The sequence below is a fragment of the Sinocyclocheilus grahami genome, unplaced genomic scaffold (assembly GCF_001515645.1).
Source record: "Sinocyclocheilus grahami isolate Dianchi unplaced genomic scaffold, SAMN03320097.WGS_v1.1 scaffold11.1, whole genome shotgun sequence".
NCBI classification, from domain to species: domain Eukaryota; kingdom Metazoa; phylum Chordata; class Actinopteri; order Cypriniformes; family Cyprinidae; genus Sinocyclocheilus; species Sinocyclocheilus grahami.
This window is the reverse complement of record NW_015505190.1, coordinates 1,024,696-1,039,202: the sequence shown is the minus strand read 5'-3', so window position 1 is coordinate 1,039,202 and position 14,507 is coordinate 1,024,696. Positions and strand designations below refer to the sequence as shown.

The 14,507-nt window shown below is 37.9% G+C and overlaps 2 protein-coding genes across 4 annotated transcripts; both read right to left on the bottom strand.

Annotated features, from left to right (window-relative positions):
- Positions 1–430: 430 nt before the first annotated feature.
- Positions 431–8,762, bottom strand: LOC107595084 (protein FAM189B-like). Its single transcript, XM_016285400.1, has 14 exons — positions 7,684–8,762; positions 6,974–7,030; positions 6,768–6,875; positions 6,542–6,658; positions 6,322–6,429; positions 6,034–6,194; positions 5,538–5,637; positions 4,193–4,265; positions 3,524–3,800; positions 2,906–3,222; positions 2,695–2,763; positions 1,539–1,708; positions 1,299–1,433; positions 431–1,197 (listed from the first exon to the last, which is right to left on the bottom strand). The coding sequence occupies exons 1-14, from the start codon at positions 7,909–7,911 to the stop codon at positions 943–945; spliced, it is 2,175 nt and encodes a 724-aa protein (XP_016140886.1). The 5' UTR covers positions 7,912–8,762; the 3' UTR covers positions 431–942.
- A 1,172-nt stretch (positions 8,763–9,934) lies between these two features.
- Positions 9,935–14,028, bottom strand: LOC107595065 (ras-related protein Rab-13-like). 3 transcript variants are annotated; one of them, XM_016285355.1, is made up of 8 exons: positions 13,375–14,027; positions 12,718–12,778; positions 11,948–12,008; positions 11,694–11,771; positions 11,236–11,325; positions 10,933–10,998; positions 10,617–10,667; positions 9,935–10,339 (listed from the first exon to the last, which is right to left on the bottom strand). In XM_016285355.1, exons 1-8 carry the CDS (start codon positions 13,496–13,498, stop codon positions 10,271–10,273), a joined length of 600 nt encoding a protein of 199 aa, XP_016140841.1. In that variant the 5' UTR covers positions 13,499–14,027; the 3' UTR covers positions 9,935–10,270. The 3 variants fall into 3 exon arrangements, with proteins under 3 accessions (XP_016140841.1, XP_016140850.1, XP_016140860.1); XM_016285364.1 differs by lacking the exon at positions 10,933–10,998 and having other exon boundaries at positions 13,375–14,028; XM_016285374.1 differs by lacking the exon at positions 11,236–11,325.
- Between the last annotated feature and the right edge of the window lie 479 nt (positions 14,029–14,507).

Sequence of the window (14,507 nt, the reverse complement as noted above, 5' to 3'; positions counted from 1 at the left end):
CATTTCAAAACCAAGAAGGCAGGTTTTACTGTTCACAGAGACCGAACATGAATTCCAGCGTAATGCTTCAGTCTTTGACAGTGAAAGAATGCGAGGTAAGATGTAAGTAGTTAACCATTTACTATCTGACAACTGTTTTAAGACAAAAATGCTAAATGTCTGACAGTGATATGCAAACTACTTAAATTATTTTGTTAAATTTCGCCGTTTTGAATTGAAAATTTAGGCTGAATCATTTGTGTGATTCAAGTAATGCATAATTGAATGTGACAAGATATGAAACCATTTTACATTTTCGACATATTAGGCATACAAAGAAAATTAATGTGTACCTATTTTAAATTAACATACTATTTGCAAATAAGTCAAATTGAATTGATACTTTTCAAATACTTTTATCCTGCTTCTTTTACTGTTCTTTTTTTTTTGCGTATTCCCTTAAATCCATTTAAATCCTTTAATTTATTCCTTTAATTATTCCTTTCAATTCCCCCAAGTTCACAACATAGTTACAGCCAAACATAGGGTTGTATGTTTGTAGTTGCATGAGTGCATTGTAATGAGCTGTGAAGACCAGGAACAGTGTCAGAGGTGCTGCATTCTTTCCACATCCATGTAAACAGTGAGCGAGAAAAAAGCACTAGATGGAGCAAAAAATACATGGAAATACAAAACAGAAAGACCGGAGTTTGTCAGGCACAGAAAGCAGAGGGTCTGATGGGTTAAGCTCTGTTATATCGGGTGTAGTGTTCGGTCTTATTATGGTAAGAACAGCTAAAATCTTCACCGAAGGTACATATACTGTTTTTCAAACAGCATGCTTCACATCATCCCTTCAGCAGGATAAATTCCTCATCTCAAACCTGTTATTCTTTTCTCAGATTTTCTCTGCCCCCTCTCCTGAATCCAGCTGTGATTTATTCCAGAGTCCCTCGCCCCATTTCAGAGGGCAGATTCTGAGTAAAGAGCTCCTGATGATTCTTGTGACGGTGGGTGGATTCTGCGCAGTGATGCGACGGATGTTGAGCTGAGATCTCCGCAGCTACGCAAGTGGATTCCCCCGGCCCTTACAGGGTCGTCATCATGGCGGCGGGCATTATGGCGACTGTCACTATAGGAGTGATGGTGTCCACGGCAGTAGTGGTGGACGTGCTGCTGCTGCTGCCCCCTGTTGGCCCCCAGAGAGTTACGAAGTACCTTCATAGAAACATGTTATGGGTTATTTTGTACTAAATTGACCTACACAGAATTCTAGCTGAACTAAATGATTTCATTTATGGTATTGGCAATGTTTTTACCTGTTCTAATGGCAGACTTCCATCACCTGCTGTCCTCCTTTTAGGCCCCTGAGTACAGTTTCCGGTATGCTCAGTTGCAGGGGCTAAGTTACGTTTGGATCTCTGCAGGAAACGTTGCACTAAAACTTTGGTGACCTGAATTTAAATGGAAAATGTTTGTTTATACATTTAACATTATTAATATTGGGTAGAAAAGGGGGATTGACATATTTTGGGGTCCTAGGCATCAAAAAGACTAACCTTGAGGTCTCCAAGTGAGCGTGCACAGTCTTTGGGTAAACGCATCGAGGTGGCTGGGACTTGTTTTGAGGGCAACCGGCTACTTATAGCCTTAATGCTGTCTTTTCTGGGCAGGGAAGCAGGAAGTGCCAGAGAGGAGCGAGGCAGCAAACCAGCTCCAGACAATACCCCTACGCCACAAAGGAGATACAAACAAACCAAATTATTCAAATATAGTGAGCAGGGAAACAGATTATTCAAAAAATAAATGTATAAAATAATGATTTTATTATTATTTATGTTATTATAGTATTTATTAATGATTTGTTTCAAATTAGCTTTTATATTTTCCATTTTTTTTTATTTTAGTTCAAGTTTGAGTTATGTTGTTATGTGATTTTGTAATTTTTATTAGTTTTACCTTTGCAATTAATTGTTCATTTTAAATTGTTTAAATTAAAACTAAAACAGATGGTTGTTTGTAAGTTTGGTTTCTTCCAACCAAAAAGTCTGACATACTTGACCATATTTTATTCTTATCACTGTTCTCATGTTTAGGTATGATAGCTTTTCTGTCCAACTTCCTCCTTACTACCTCACTGTGATTGAATGGGTCACGTTACTAAACAACAATAGCGGTTTCTGACATATAAATGTGGGTGGTCATGCATTAAAAAAAGTAAACAGATCTGAGCTTCCAAGAACATATTAGAATAAACAACTTTTTTTTTTTGTAAACAGAGAGCAAGTGATGAGTTCTGGAACTTCAAATGAACTTGATGTGATTTCTCACAATATTAAAATGTACATTTATCATGTGTTACCGTGGTTACTAAAAAAGTTAAAAGTAAAATAAAGCTGTATATAAACTAAAACTAAATGACAATTCTACTAAATGAAATAAGTTTAAGATGAAGCAATAAATAAAATAAAACCTAAAACTGAATTAAAACTAAAACTGAAATAAAAGTCAAACAAAATAAAAATGACAATGACCAAAATTACAGTCCATATCAACATTCCTAAAATTTTAATTACATGTAAAATAACAACTGAAAATGTAAAAGTAAAATATAAATAAAAACTAAAAATGTAAAAAAAAAAACTAAAAAAAAAAAACTAAAATAACACTGTGCTACTCTGAAACATAATAATCCTATATAGAAACATCTCTTACCTGTTTCTGATGAGGTCTGCGATCCCCCCTCACGGACTCCTTTATTGCCTCCTGAGAGACTGAAATCACCTGAGAAGAGAAGAGCACAAACACGTTATCGTCATTCTGTGAAGTGCTTCAAAGAAAACAGAGTAACACAGAGGCAAACACAAATTCATGTTTTCACATAAATCCCAGACAACTGTAATCTGTTACATATGCATGTTCATACCTGTGTCAGTTGAAGAGCTGAGTCCTGGTTCACTGTGTGACCTCATGAGAGGTAAGAAGCTGTTGCTGTCTTTTCTATCACGTCCAATTTGCTCATGTAAACCTGGCCGCGGAAGTACTGTATGGTCCGGCCGGTCTTGAGCAGGACCTGTTGGGGCTGTGGTAGGTGGGTTACTAAATTCAGATGAGGAGTCCCGTCGGGAAGGTGTGCAGGGCCGAACTCGGATTTCTGGGATGGAGGAATGCTGAGATCCTGCTAGGAACTCCAACTGAGAGCAGCTACTTGCCAACAGAGCTTGACGCCTCAACACTGGAGACCTGTGGAGGAAATTATGAAGGAACTTTACAGCTAAAATTTAACTTAATTATTTAACTATTTTATCAATTCTTTTAAACAACGATTTATAACGCTCTAGCTGAGCTCCCGGCATAGACTTTTTTCCCCCTACACTCTAAAGACTTGTTTAATAAGATTATTGGAGTATGTTTTACAAGAAAATATTGCCAAAGCATGAAAGCAGAACTGAATTTAGCAGGAGATCACATGATGCACTAAATGTTCTAATCGCACTTGTGTAATTGTACATGACAAAGGTTTAAAGACTCAACTTTTTCCCACCTGTAGGTAGAGGTGTGGTACGTGCTCGGAGAGGAGCAGGAGTTCGATCTCTCGCCTCTGAAACAACGTCTTCCGGAAGGAGCTACCATTCCCTCAGGATGTTGTGTGAAAGAACGGAGGCTGGCGTACTCTCCCCCCTCCCCTCCCTCGCTGCCCCCCCGTGGCCGTGCACGCACACCAACACCCACTTCCATGAGGCAGGAGTCCTCAGATGGGGAGCTGTCATCTGGAATATCCACAATCTCAGACATCAACAGAGAGCCACTGTCCATTGACACTGAGAGAGAGGATATACAAAATGTACACATGTATACATAGTTTGGTAATTTAATAGTGTTCATACAAACTTGGTACTCCCGTGATGTAGGATGTTACGTTAAAAAAAGGATCTCTGTACATAGGTGATCACAAGAGACGCAAATTGAAACGCACGTTAAAACTGATTTACCAAAATGTATCTTAAAGGGATAGTTCACCAAAAAATTGTAAATTCTACTATCATTTACTCACTGTCAAGTAGTTCAGTTGTACAGTTTCTGGTCCCCATTGACAACTTGAGGGTGAGTAAATGATGACAGCATTTTAATTTTTGGGTGAACTTTGCCTTTAATACCAGCTGGAAACAGGGCCTGTTTGCTAAAGGATGAACAGAAGAGAGGCAAGACTCACCTTCACCACTGAATGCTGTGGATGTTCCTCTCTCTCCAGACAGCTCACCGGCTTGAGTGTCATACACTGTGGCCTACGAACAGTGAGATTTACACAAACTTGGTACTCCCGTGATGTAGGATGTTACGTTAAAAAAAGGATCTCTGTACACAGGTGATCACAAGAGACGCAATTGAAACGCACGTTAAAACTGATTTACCAAAATGTATCTTAAAGGGATAGTTCACCCAAAAATTGTAAATTCTACTATCATTTACTCACTGTCAAGTAGTTCAGTTGTACAGTTTCTGGTCCCCATTGACAACTTGAGGGTGAGTAAATGATGACAGCATTTTAATTTTTGGGTGAACTCTCAAATTTATTCAGACACCTGAGTGTTTGTTTTGGGGGGCTGGGACCATCCCAAACACCCTATAAGAGTTAAGGGACCCCACCTTGAGCTGGTGACGCACAGAGTGGCAGTCTGTATGTTGGTAGAGCACTAGTGTCTCATCTTCTGTTAGAGAGCATGTCTGCTTGGGGTCACAGCAAAGACACAGACGATTCTCCATCTGCAACAAGCACACAGATATTATTTGATTAGAAGAGAAGAGAAGAGAAGAGAAGAGAAGAGAAGAGAAGAGAAGAGAAGAGAAGAGAAGAGAAGAGAAGAGAAGAGAAGAGAAGAGAAGAGAAGAGAAGAGAATGTACCTGACAGGAAACATAAGGAAGAGAAGAGAAGAGAAGAGAATCTAAAGGATCATGTGACACTGAAGACTGGAAAATTCAACTTTGGCAAGACAGGAATAAATTACATTTTAAAATATATTAACAGAAAATAAGACATTTTAAATTGTAATAATATTTCACAATATTACTATTTTAACTTTTTTTAATCCAATTAATGCAGCATTAAAAAAAACATTTAAAAACTCTTGGTTTGAATAAGTTAAGAAAACACATTAGACATTGGCTGTAATAATAATATAAATAAAAAATATATAATTATATTATTGTTTTTTTAAATAATAACAGTACGGAGCCCCGCACATGACATGCAAGAAAAAATTAGTAGGCTAAATCATGTGCACGATTTACTATTTCGTTCCCTCGATTTATTAATTGTGCGCACGATTTAGCAAATCGAGGAAACGAAATGGTAATCGTGTGCACGTTTTAGTACATCGAGGGAACTAATTAGTAAATCGTGGGCACGATTTATAAATTTTTTCTTGCATGTCATGTAATATATATAATCTCCATATAATAGTAATCATAAAACATCATTAATTTCTATAAACATTGCATTTAATTTTATTTTCCGTTTAAACAAGTCATCTTTACACCCCTCAATGCTCTCATGTACCTGACTGGGAGCCCTTTGACCTATCACTGCCTCATAAGGAGGAGGGCAGTCCGTTGGGTACAGAGGCACTGGACTCCCCATTGATCCATTATATGTGACACTGCAGGTACACACAGAAAAATGAGGCATGAGAAAAAGTCATTATTAAAAGAAAAGGCATGACAGAAGAAGTGTAGTTAAAATGGACAGATGCCTATAAGAACAAAAAAATTTATTGAGAAAAAAGACAGAACACAAATATTTCAAGAACATCTACACTGAGAACACTTTAACTGAACAATATTCTGTCAGAGCATCTCAAGTATGTAAGCGACCTTACTAAACATACCAAATACTATTTCAATTTTTAAAAAAACATTTTCTTAAAGGTTTCGTATTAGAGGTAGAGTTAGGAGATTTTATTAGCGCAATATGAAACAAGAAAAGTCAATGGAAAGTGCACAAAATGATGGAAAAACAAAAGCAAAAAAGTGTGTGTTTGTGTGTGTATTTTCACCTCTGGGCATCGGTCTCTGAGCTGCAGGTGTATTCAGGAGGGTAGTAAGGTGGTGGTGGAATGGGTGGAACAAACTCCTCAAAGTCCATCATGTTACTGAGAAATGCATCCTGAGGAGTGGTGCATTCTGGGTTTACAGAGCGAGAGCGATGAGGAGCCAGCTACAACAAACAGAGTGGGATGAGATAAAGGGTCATGAGTCTATCTACGCACTGTAGCATTTGAGAGAAAAATACAGCGATTAAAACAAAGTGTTTTAGTGCAAAGGTTTTGTGCATTTTGTCTCACTAGATGCAGTAGGTCCAGAGAGAAGATATGAATGCTACAGGTGACCGTAGACAGAGTGCAGATAATAGTAGAGAGAATACTAAGACCGCAGGCACTGAACAGCAGATCCTGCACACACATATAATATCATGGTTAAACTCAAATTTATTCAGACACCTGAGTGTTTGTTTTGGGGGGCTGGGACCATCCCAAACACCCTATAAGAGTTAAGGGACCCCACCTTGAGCTGGTGACGCACAGAGTGGCAGTCTGTATGTTGGTAGAGCACTAGTGTCTCATCTTCTGTTAGAGAGCATGTCTGCTTGGGGTCACAGCAAAGACACAGACGATTCTCCATCTGCAACAAGAGAAGAGAAGAGAAGAGAAGAGAAGAGAAGAGAAGAGAAGAGAAGAGAAGAGAAGAGAAGAGAAGAGAAGAGAAGAGAAGAGAAGAGAAGAGAATGTACCTGACAGGTAACATAAGATTTGACCATCTGTGCATTCTGACATGAGAGCATGGAACCAGCCAGACTGAGAATCACACACACTGCAGACAGCAGCATGAACAGCGACACCTGGACGAAACAAAAACAGCATCACTGCAAAAACTAAGAGGAGCGGACAAACGCACACACACACAGACAAGTCCTGTCAAGATGATAAAGATACGCACGACAAGAGTGAAGGGCCTCCTCCATGATATCACACCAACTACTCCGGACGCCACAACCTGTTTAACAAAAAAAGAAAAACATTTAAGGGAGAGATTTTCTTTTCTTCACACAAATCTACATAAGATGGCTTCAGAGCAAAAGATGTATTGACTACTTTTATATTGCTTTCATGGTGCTTTTTAGTCCTTTTGGAGCTTGGTTATATATATTATAGATATATTATAATAAATATATTACTTTAAGAACATTATATTAAAAAAAAAATACAGAAAATAATAGAAAATGCCAGATTTTTTTTAGAATCCCCCCTCTTCCAAAAATAAATAAATAAATTTTTGTCATCATTTCCTCACACTCATGTCAATAATTTCAAGAAATTATGTTTTATTTATTATTTATTTATTTTTCTTTCTTCCCCATATAATGAAAACTGTTTGGTTTGCAACTTTCTTCAAAATATCTTCTTTTGCGTTCCACGGAAGAAAGATATTATTTATACGGGTTTTTTAATACAAGATTCTTCTGTGAACAATCCCTTATCCCCCCATTTATATAACTTTTTTGTTTTAAATTTACTTAGTATATATTTATTGCAATATATTTAAATGACCCTGTGGGATTGACAGCAGCGATTAAATATCGCATGTTCCACTGCAGGACACATCATGCCAATATTTATATATTCAAATAAACTATCACAGAAACTTACGAAGAAGCCAGCCCAGAAAGGACAGGACTGTCTGACACGGGGTGATGAGGTGAAGGCGAGGCTTGTGAAGCTGAAGGCCAGCACCATGGCCCCCAGCGCAAGGTGACACAAGCCCAGGTACAGCAGGACGCGCGCACTGGTCCGCCCAGACATCCCTCTGCGACTACCGGACAAAGCCCGAGACCCTGACATCGAGGCCACGCTGCTGGAGTCCGACGGTGAGGGCATGATGGCTACTGAAATACTTCCTAAATTATGGGACTATATGTGACTCGGTTTAATATGTGAAGAAGATACTTATTTAAATATGCAGTTAGGGTCTCTATAACATCCACAGCTGTTAAAACTCAACTTATGTTGAGTCAACATTTATTCTTGGCGTCGTACATCTGCATTCTCCGATATCCCTTGATCTGGCTTGCTCCATCGCCCACCTGCCGTCTCTCTCTCCCCATCCCCGCGGCATTGCGGTACCCAGAGCCTTCAGCAGGCCGAGCAGAGCAGCTTTGGCCTTCTAGCTACTCCGCGGAGGAGAATAACACAATACGAGTCCTGCTCACATGGAAGTGTATCTTCACCGGGTTTCCACTAGAGAGCCTCGCAGCCCCCACCTGAACTCGGAAAACACGTCTCATGAAGCACAACGGTGTCCGGAGAGAAAAGAAAAGGAAATGAAAGCAGGCGCGCGGAGGCCGTTTGTTGTGAAGAGCTCGCTATGTTGCTCCCCTGATGCATCCGTTTGTTTTGAATAATAATTATAAAGCCACGGTGTTCCCTTTGAGAGTTTTATCCTAGGTAGTCTCCCCCTTTTCCTCCCGCAGTCACGAGGACTCCCGTCCCGTCCGTATCCCGGACATGAGCATCACTACGTAATCGCGCCAGTCTTGAAGAGTCTTTGCGTACGTGTGTTATTCACACATATAGTCTTTGCGCCATGTAAACGTTGTCCGAGGCAATTTCAGCGGGACTATATGCAGCGCATTATGGTAGCACGTGTCCGTAATATTTGTTCAATGCGGCACCGCATTCACCCAGAGCGAGGTGCTGATGCTGCACTGGGTGGGCGGTTGCATGGCAACCTTCCCCGACATTCACAACGGTTGGCGACCTTTCCGCGCATGCGCAGAATAAACAGCTTCTTCGTACTTGGGATTTTTATCATTTTACATTCATTTGGCAGATGCTTTTATCCAAACGCTTTTAAACACGAGAAATGCCTGTTACACGTGGTTTCCGTCATCGTTCAAAATAGTAAAGGTTAGGACAGGAAAAGGACAAATGATAGTGAGAGAAAAGGAAAAAGGAAAAGCAGAGTTTTTCTTTATTTTCTTTATTATTTTAATTTTTTGAGGATTTAGTTAGATGCTCACGGATGAGATGAGTTTTCAATTGTTCCTTGAAACAATACATTGTTACATTTACTATATGTCCTTAACTAAAGGAGGTGAGAAATATTTAGTATAGTGTCATTATCACAAATGGGAAAAAAACACTATAAATGTATGAGATTTTGAACATTATTTACTTTATTAAAAGAATATCATTGTACAGATTCTGAGAAATATGCTGTGGAAAATAACACAGAAATGTGGATTAAGGCAGGAAGACAGAAACTTGATGCAAAACCAGATATTTGTATTATGTCAGACCATAGTCCCTTTTGGAGAAAATGAACATTATTTACTTTATTAAAAGAATATCATTGTACAGATTCTGAGAAATATGCTGTGGAAAATAACACAGAAATGTGGATTAAGGCAGGAAGACAGAAACTTGATGCAAAATTTATGCAAAACCAGATATTTGTATTATGTCAGACCATAGTCCCTTTTGGAGAAACACACTGTGAATTTTCAGTAGAACATTATTATAATCCCAACCATAATACAATCCAATCAATCAATTATTTTCTCATTTAACATCCTAAAATTTCTCATCCATCCTTTAGAGGTCAAAGTCTTTCAAATTGAAGTTGTTCACCTTTTATAGCAACAAACATTAAAACCATTTGTCAAAAAGTTCCGATTGGCCATCAAACTGGACTATATATTTCACTTGAAGTTGCCAAAGATAGATTCAATAGGTACTTGTTATCCATTTTGACTGAGCAAAACTTGTGCAAGTCAAACCAACATTGTCTCGATTGTAGCCAAGTCACTGTTTTTGTTGTGTAGTGCGAAAATATAAACGAAGTAAAAAAAAAAAAAAAAAGATTTTCCTCTAACTACTTGAAAGCTGTAAGGTACTTGTTATCCATTTTGACTGAGCAAAACTTGAGCAAGTCAAACCAACATTGTCTCGATTGTAGCCAAGTCACTGTTTTTGTTGTGTAGTGCGAAAATATAAACGAAGTAAAAAAAAAAAAAAAGTGATTTTCCTCTAACTACTTGAAAGCTGTACCCTGTTTCATATCTCGTATCATGTATTTCTTATCTTACTAGTGCCATCATACTTTGAAACCACTTCCTATTAGCATTCCATATTCACTTTGCAAATTATTATCTGGCATTAACACTGCAATGTTACTGTATGTGATTGTGTGTATGTGTTTGTGTGTAGTGAGACCGTCCTCTGTATAAAAGCATATCTAAAGAAGAAGACATTTGGAAGACTTTTTCTCTGTGCTGGTAAGTTTAACCTCACGACCAGTGGGACCCTGTAAAAACAGTAAATATAAGAAATGTTATATAATGCCTGCCCTACAGCCTGGTAGATTTGTTACTGTTCTTGTCAACTTAATCTTTAGATCTGTCTGATATAATTTTTTTTTTTTTAAGTCATGTGATACCAGTCGAGATATCATAAAACTACAAGTAAGAACAGTTGAATCACTTGAGTTCTTAAAAACTCAAGAGTGATTGTGTGTTTCACTATTAAACATGCAGACAATAAGCATCAATATCCATTTTATGTATCACACACTGAAAACTCACTGGCTTCTTATTTGACTTCAGCAAAATGTCTCGTGCAAGAGCAGCAAAAGACTATGGAAAGAAAGTTCAATTAAAAGTAGACCAACTACATCAAATTTAACAGTGAAATGCACAGATTTACTTTACAGTTTATGTTTTTATTATTAACAGTCAGACATTTCTGAAACTGAAACTCATAAAACTTCTCAATATCAAAACAATCATTACTAAGAATATAAGACAAATACAGATAACTGTATGACAGATAAAGATCAACTGTGACTATAAACTAACGATACTAGACCAAAACTAGAAAAAGGCATTTCTTTGTCCATACCTCCTCAACGTTGATGCTCGATTTTGCACTAGTCTCGAAGAATCGAATACCATGTTCCTTTGCAAGCTATAATAAATGAAAAAAGAGAATCACTTTTTTTAAATAAAATAACTTAAGTTTGTTTTAAGCTGAAAAAAAAACATCTATGTAGTACAAAAATGAAAAAAAATTGACATGTGGTATGTAGTGATGCTGTAAATAACATGCTGTAAATAAACTGACTGAAAAGCTATTCCTAGCACCAATAAAACACCTTGTATGCACCTGGACCCGCATATTGGTAGTATGTATGACAGCGCTTACCTTCTCACCTATCTCCTTTGACACTTTCCTTTTGGCCTCAATATCACACTTGTTACCCATTAACATCCGACTTACACCTACTGATGCATTCTGGGAAACAGAACATAAGAATGCACTCACTTCCTCATTTTCTTCATAACCGAGACTGATAACAAAAGGCCCCATTTGTATTTACACTGCATCTCTTTTCTGGTAACCTGTGCAGGACCTACTTCCTATGACATCTTATCAAGAACTGAAACTCACATTTTATAAAGCTCGTTTCATTTTATGCTTTTTTGGAGTTTGCAAGAAAATATCTGATTGTAGTCAAGGGTCATATGTCCACCTTTACTTACAGGGACGCAAGCACTAATTAATTTAATCATCTACTGCAGTACATTTTCTTAAAAAAAAAAACACTATAATGACTAACAAATTATCTGTTAAATTATTTTATTTTCCTTTTTCGCTCTTACTTCTTTGATGCTCTTCATCCAGTTCTGAATATTCTCAAAGGATTTTTCATCAGTGATGTCATACACAAGGATAATGCCCTGAAAGACGGATCAAAATAATGCACCATTACCATCATGACAAATCATGTGTATGATTTGTCATGCTTCAATAACTGTTGAAATAATCTGGGTTTCACAATAACCACATAAGTAAGTTCACAAATGGCTATAGGACCAAAAAGGATAGTCTGCATTAAACATGATTCTCGTCTCACCATCGCCCCTCTGTAGTATGCAGTAGTGATGGTCTTAAACCTCTCCTGTCCTGCTGTGTCCCTAGCAAATAAAACCAGTTGCATGCATAAGACATTTTAGCACTCAGAAAGCTTGTCAGTAAAAAAAATGGCATGTTTAATATACTTCTTTTATAGCAGCTGGACTTTGCACTTCAGGCTGTCATCGTGGCCAAACATAAATGACTTTATTGAATTGTCAGAAGGTTTGTGGGAAGCCTTAACTAAAGTCAACCGGACTCCACCTTTGGCACATTTACACAGAGCTTACCGTTTTAACAGTGAGCTGTCAAACAGAAAACGACAGTGAAGACGTTTTTTGTGTACACAACACTGCCACTGTATTTACACAGACACTCTGTACATATGTAAAGAATTTTGACTGAATAGACTTTAATAAAGCATATCTTATTATGCTTTATTAAACCTACTAAATCTCTGATTTAACAAACATTAAAAAACATAAAAAAATTACAAATATATTTCAGGGTAAATGTATAGTCAACTGAAACTAAAATTATCAAAAAATCATTACTTAAAATAAATTGTAACTGAAATAAAATATTAAAAAACAAGTTGCCAGAATATTTCTGTAACATTTCTCATTTTAATTTAGTTTAGCTTTAGTACTTAAATCACTAAAACTACCACAGAAATTAAAATTAATTTAAAAAAATTACAAAAACACACATCAAAATTAAAATGAAAACAGAATATATATATATATATTTATTTTTATTTTATTTTTTTACCAGACTTGCAGTTTGACTTTCTTTCCCTCAAACTCAATGGTCTTCACTTTGAAGTCAATACCTAGGAAAAAGAAAAAAGGGAAACAGATAAACCAGGAGGGGCAGGAAGGAAGGGTGAACATGTTTTAACCCCAAGAGGCATAATAAAAGTGGACTAATGAATGTCTGCTGCATTCAGAAATACAAGAGCAGACATAATGAGATACAATCACTGCTCTGATGGTTTAATAAACAACCTGCTTGGTTTTTCAGTGAATTGGATGGGAAAAGGGAGAGGGAGGGAAGGGGTCTTTTGAAGATCTGGGTGAATGCACTAAATGCCATGGAGGATGGCCTCCATCTGATGCAGAAATGAAGGGGGGTGTAGCTGGGGGAAGACATTGCAAAATGAGATACAGAGAGGGGGCAGGCTGTGGCTGGCAGAAGTAAAGTAGCGCGAGAGGGCCGGAAATGCAATCAGGGAGGAGGATACACACAGAGCACGGGATGATCCGCAGGACTGATTGAGTTATACTGGGCCAGGCTGGAATGACATGCCGTTTAGACTAGTACTGACATGAACAAACACTTGGGGAGCACTTGTTTTACAAGCTAGAAACTAGGCAGAAGAGCGAAACGTCTTACCATATCAAACAGTATTTAAACATGTTCACTTACCGATGGTTGATATGTACGTTGAATTAAAATTGTCCTCTGCAAAACGGATGATCAAACAGGTCTTGCCAACACCACTATCGCCAATAAGCAATAATTTAAAGAGGAAGTCGTATTTCTTTGCCATTGTTCGTTTCACCCAGCTCTTTTAGCAAGTTTTAGATGACTTTCCCCCCTACTTGTTCCTAACACTCAGTAACGCGCAACCTTCTTAAAATCCTTCCGTCTGATTAATGTCCTTCTCGTTTGAAACTTCATGGATTTTCTTTCCTTGGAAAACTGTCAGCGGTGAACTCAAGTTTCGCTTTGTTGCATCTGTTCGTCCAGATTAGAGGTAAACAATTCCATAAAAACAAAAGTGGAAAAGTTTGCTCACAGCCCTTTTAACGCGTCTATGGTCTGTGGCGATGTTTTCAGTGCGGATGCCACGCGTTCGCCATTTCGGTCCGCACTGCGCTACTTTTCTCTCCTGTACGCCAGGCTTTCAGCATTCATCCATACATAGACAACAGCGGACTTTTGTTCTCCCTAAACTTTCCCTTGCCCGAGTTCCCAAAAGCTGACGTCGAGGGAGGGAGAGGTTTAATAAAACAGTGCTGAGTAGAACCGAGAAACGCATCTGTCGACAGAGGGCACCATTGACACACAGATACTGAAATAAAGCACCCGTTGAACCCATAGCGGTTTTCGGGGCGTTTTTGGTCTGTTTTTGAAATTGGAAGCAGGGTTTGTGACGTTGTCAAGAATATCTATGCAAACACAATGTTATATAATGCTTTTTAAAAAATAAAATAAAATCGTTTTTTGTTTAGATATACAATATATATAAAAAGTTTTTATCTGCCACGATATATTAATTTGATCTATTTTGAGGTTTGAAGTTGGAAAAGAGCGAGATGCGTGCTGTGTGTATAGGAACGACAAGATGGCCGCGTGCATATGCGTTAGAAAAGCATGGAGAGCATCGCGCTTCACATATAAATAAAACAGTCTTGATCATTTCGTTGAGATTGTGTAATTCTATAACTTGAAGATAATTATTATGTTTGAAGGTGGAATATTGGTCGCACACCACTCTTATAGTTGGTAAGACAGAAAGTAACTGTTATGTCAAGAATAGAGTCGCCCTTTGTCGT

Excerpts from the sequence above, each read along its gene's own strand:
- LOC107595084 (XM_016285400.1), bottom strand. The coding sequence starts at position 7,911 with ATGCCCTCACCGTCGGACTCCAGCAGCGTGGCCTCGATGTCAGGGTCT. Across the intron at positions 3,223-3,523 it reads TACCACACCTCTACCTACAG|GTCTCCAGTGTTGAGGCGTC; the intron begins GTGGGAAAAAGT and ends TTTCCTCCACAG. Across the intron at positions 2,764-2,905 it reads CAGCTCTTCAACTGACACAG|GTGATTTCAGTCTCTCAGGA; the intron begins GTATGAACATGC and ends TTCTCTTCTCAG.
- LOC107595065 (XM_016285355.1), bottom strand. The coding sequence starts at position 13,498 with ATGGCAAAGAAATACGACTTCCTCTTTAAATTATTGCTTATTGGCGAT. Across the intron at positions 12,009-12,717 it reads AAAGTCAAACTGCAAGTCTG|GGACACAGCAGGACAGGAGA; the intron begins GTAAAAAAATAA and ends TTTATTTGCTAG. Across the intron at positions 10,668-10,932 it reads CGAGCATCAACGTTGAGGAG|TCTTTTGCTGCTCTTGCACG; the intron begins GTATGGACAAAG and ends TTCTTTCCATAG.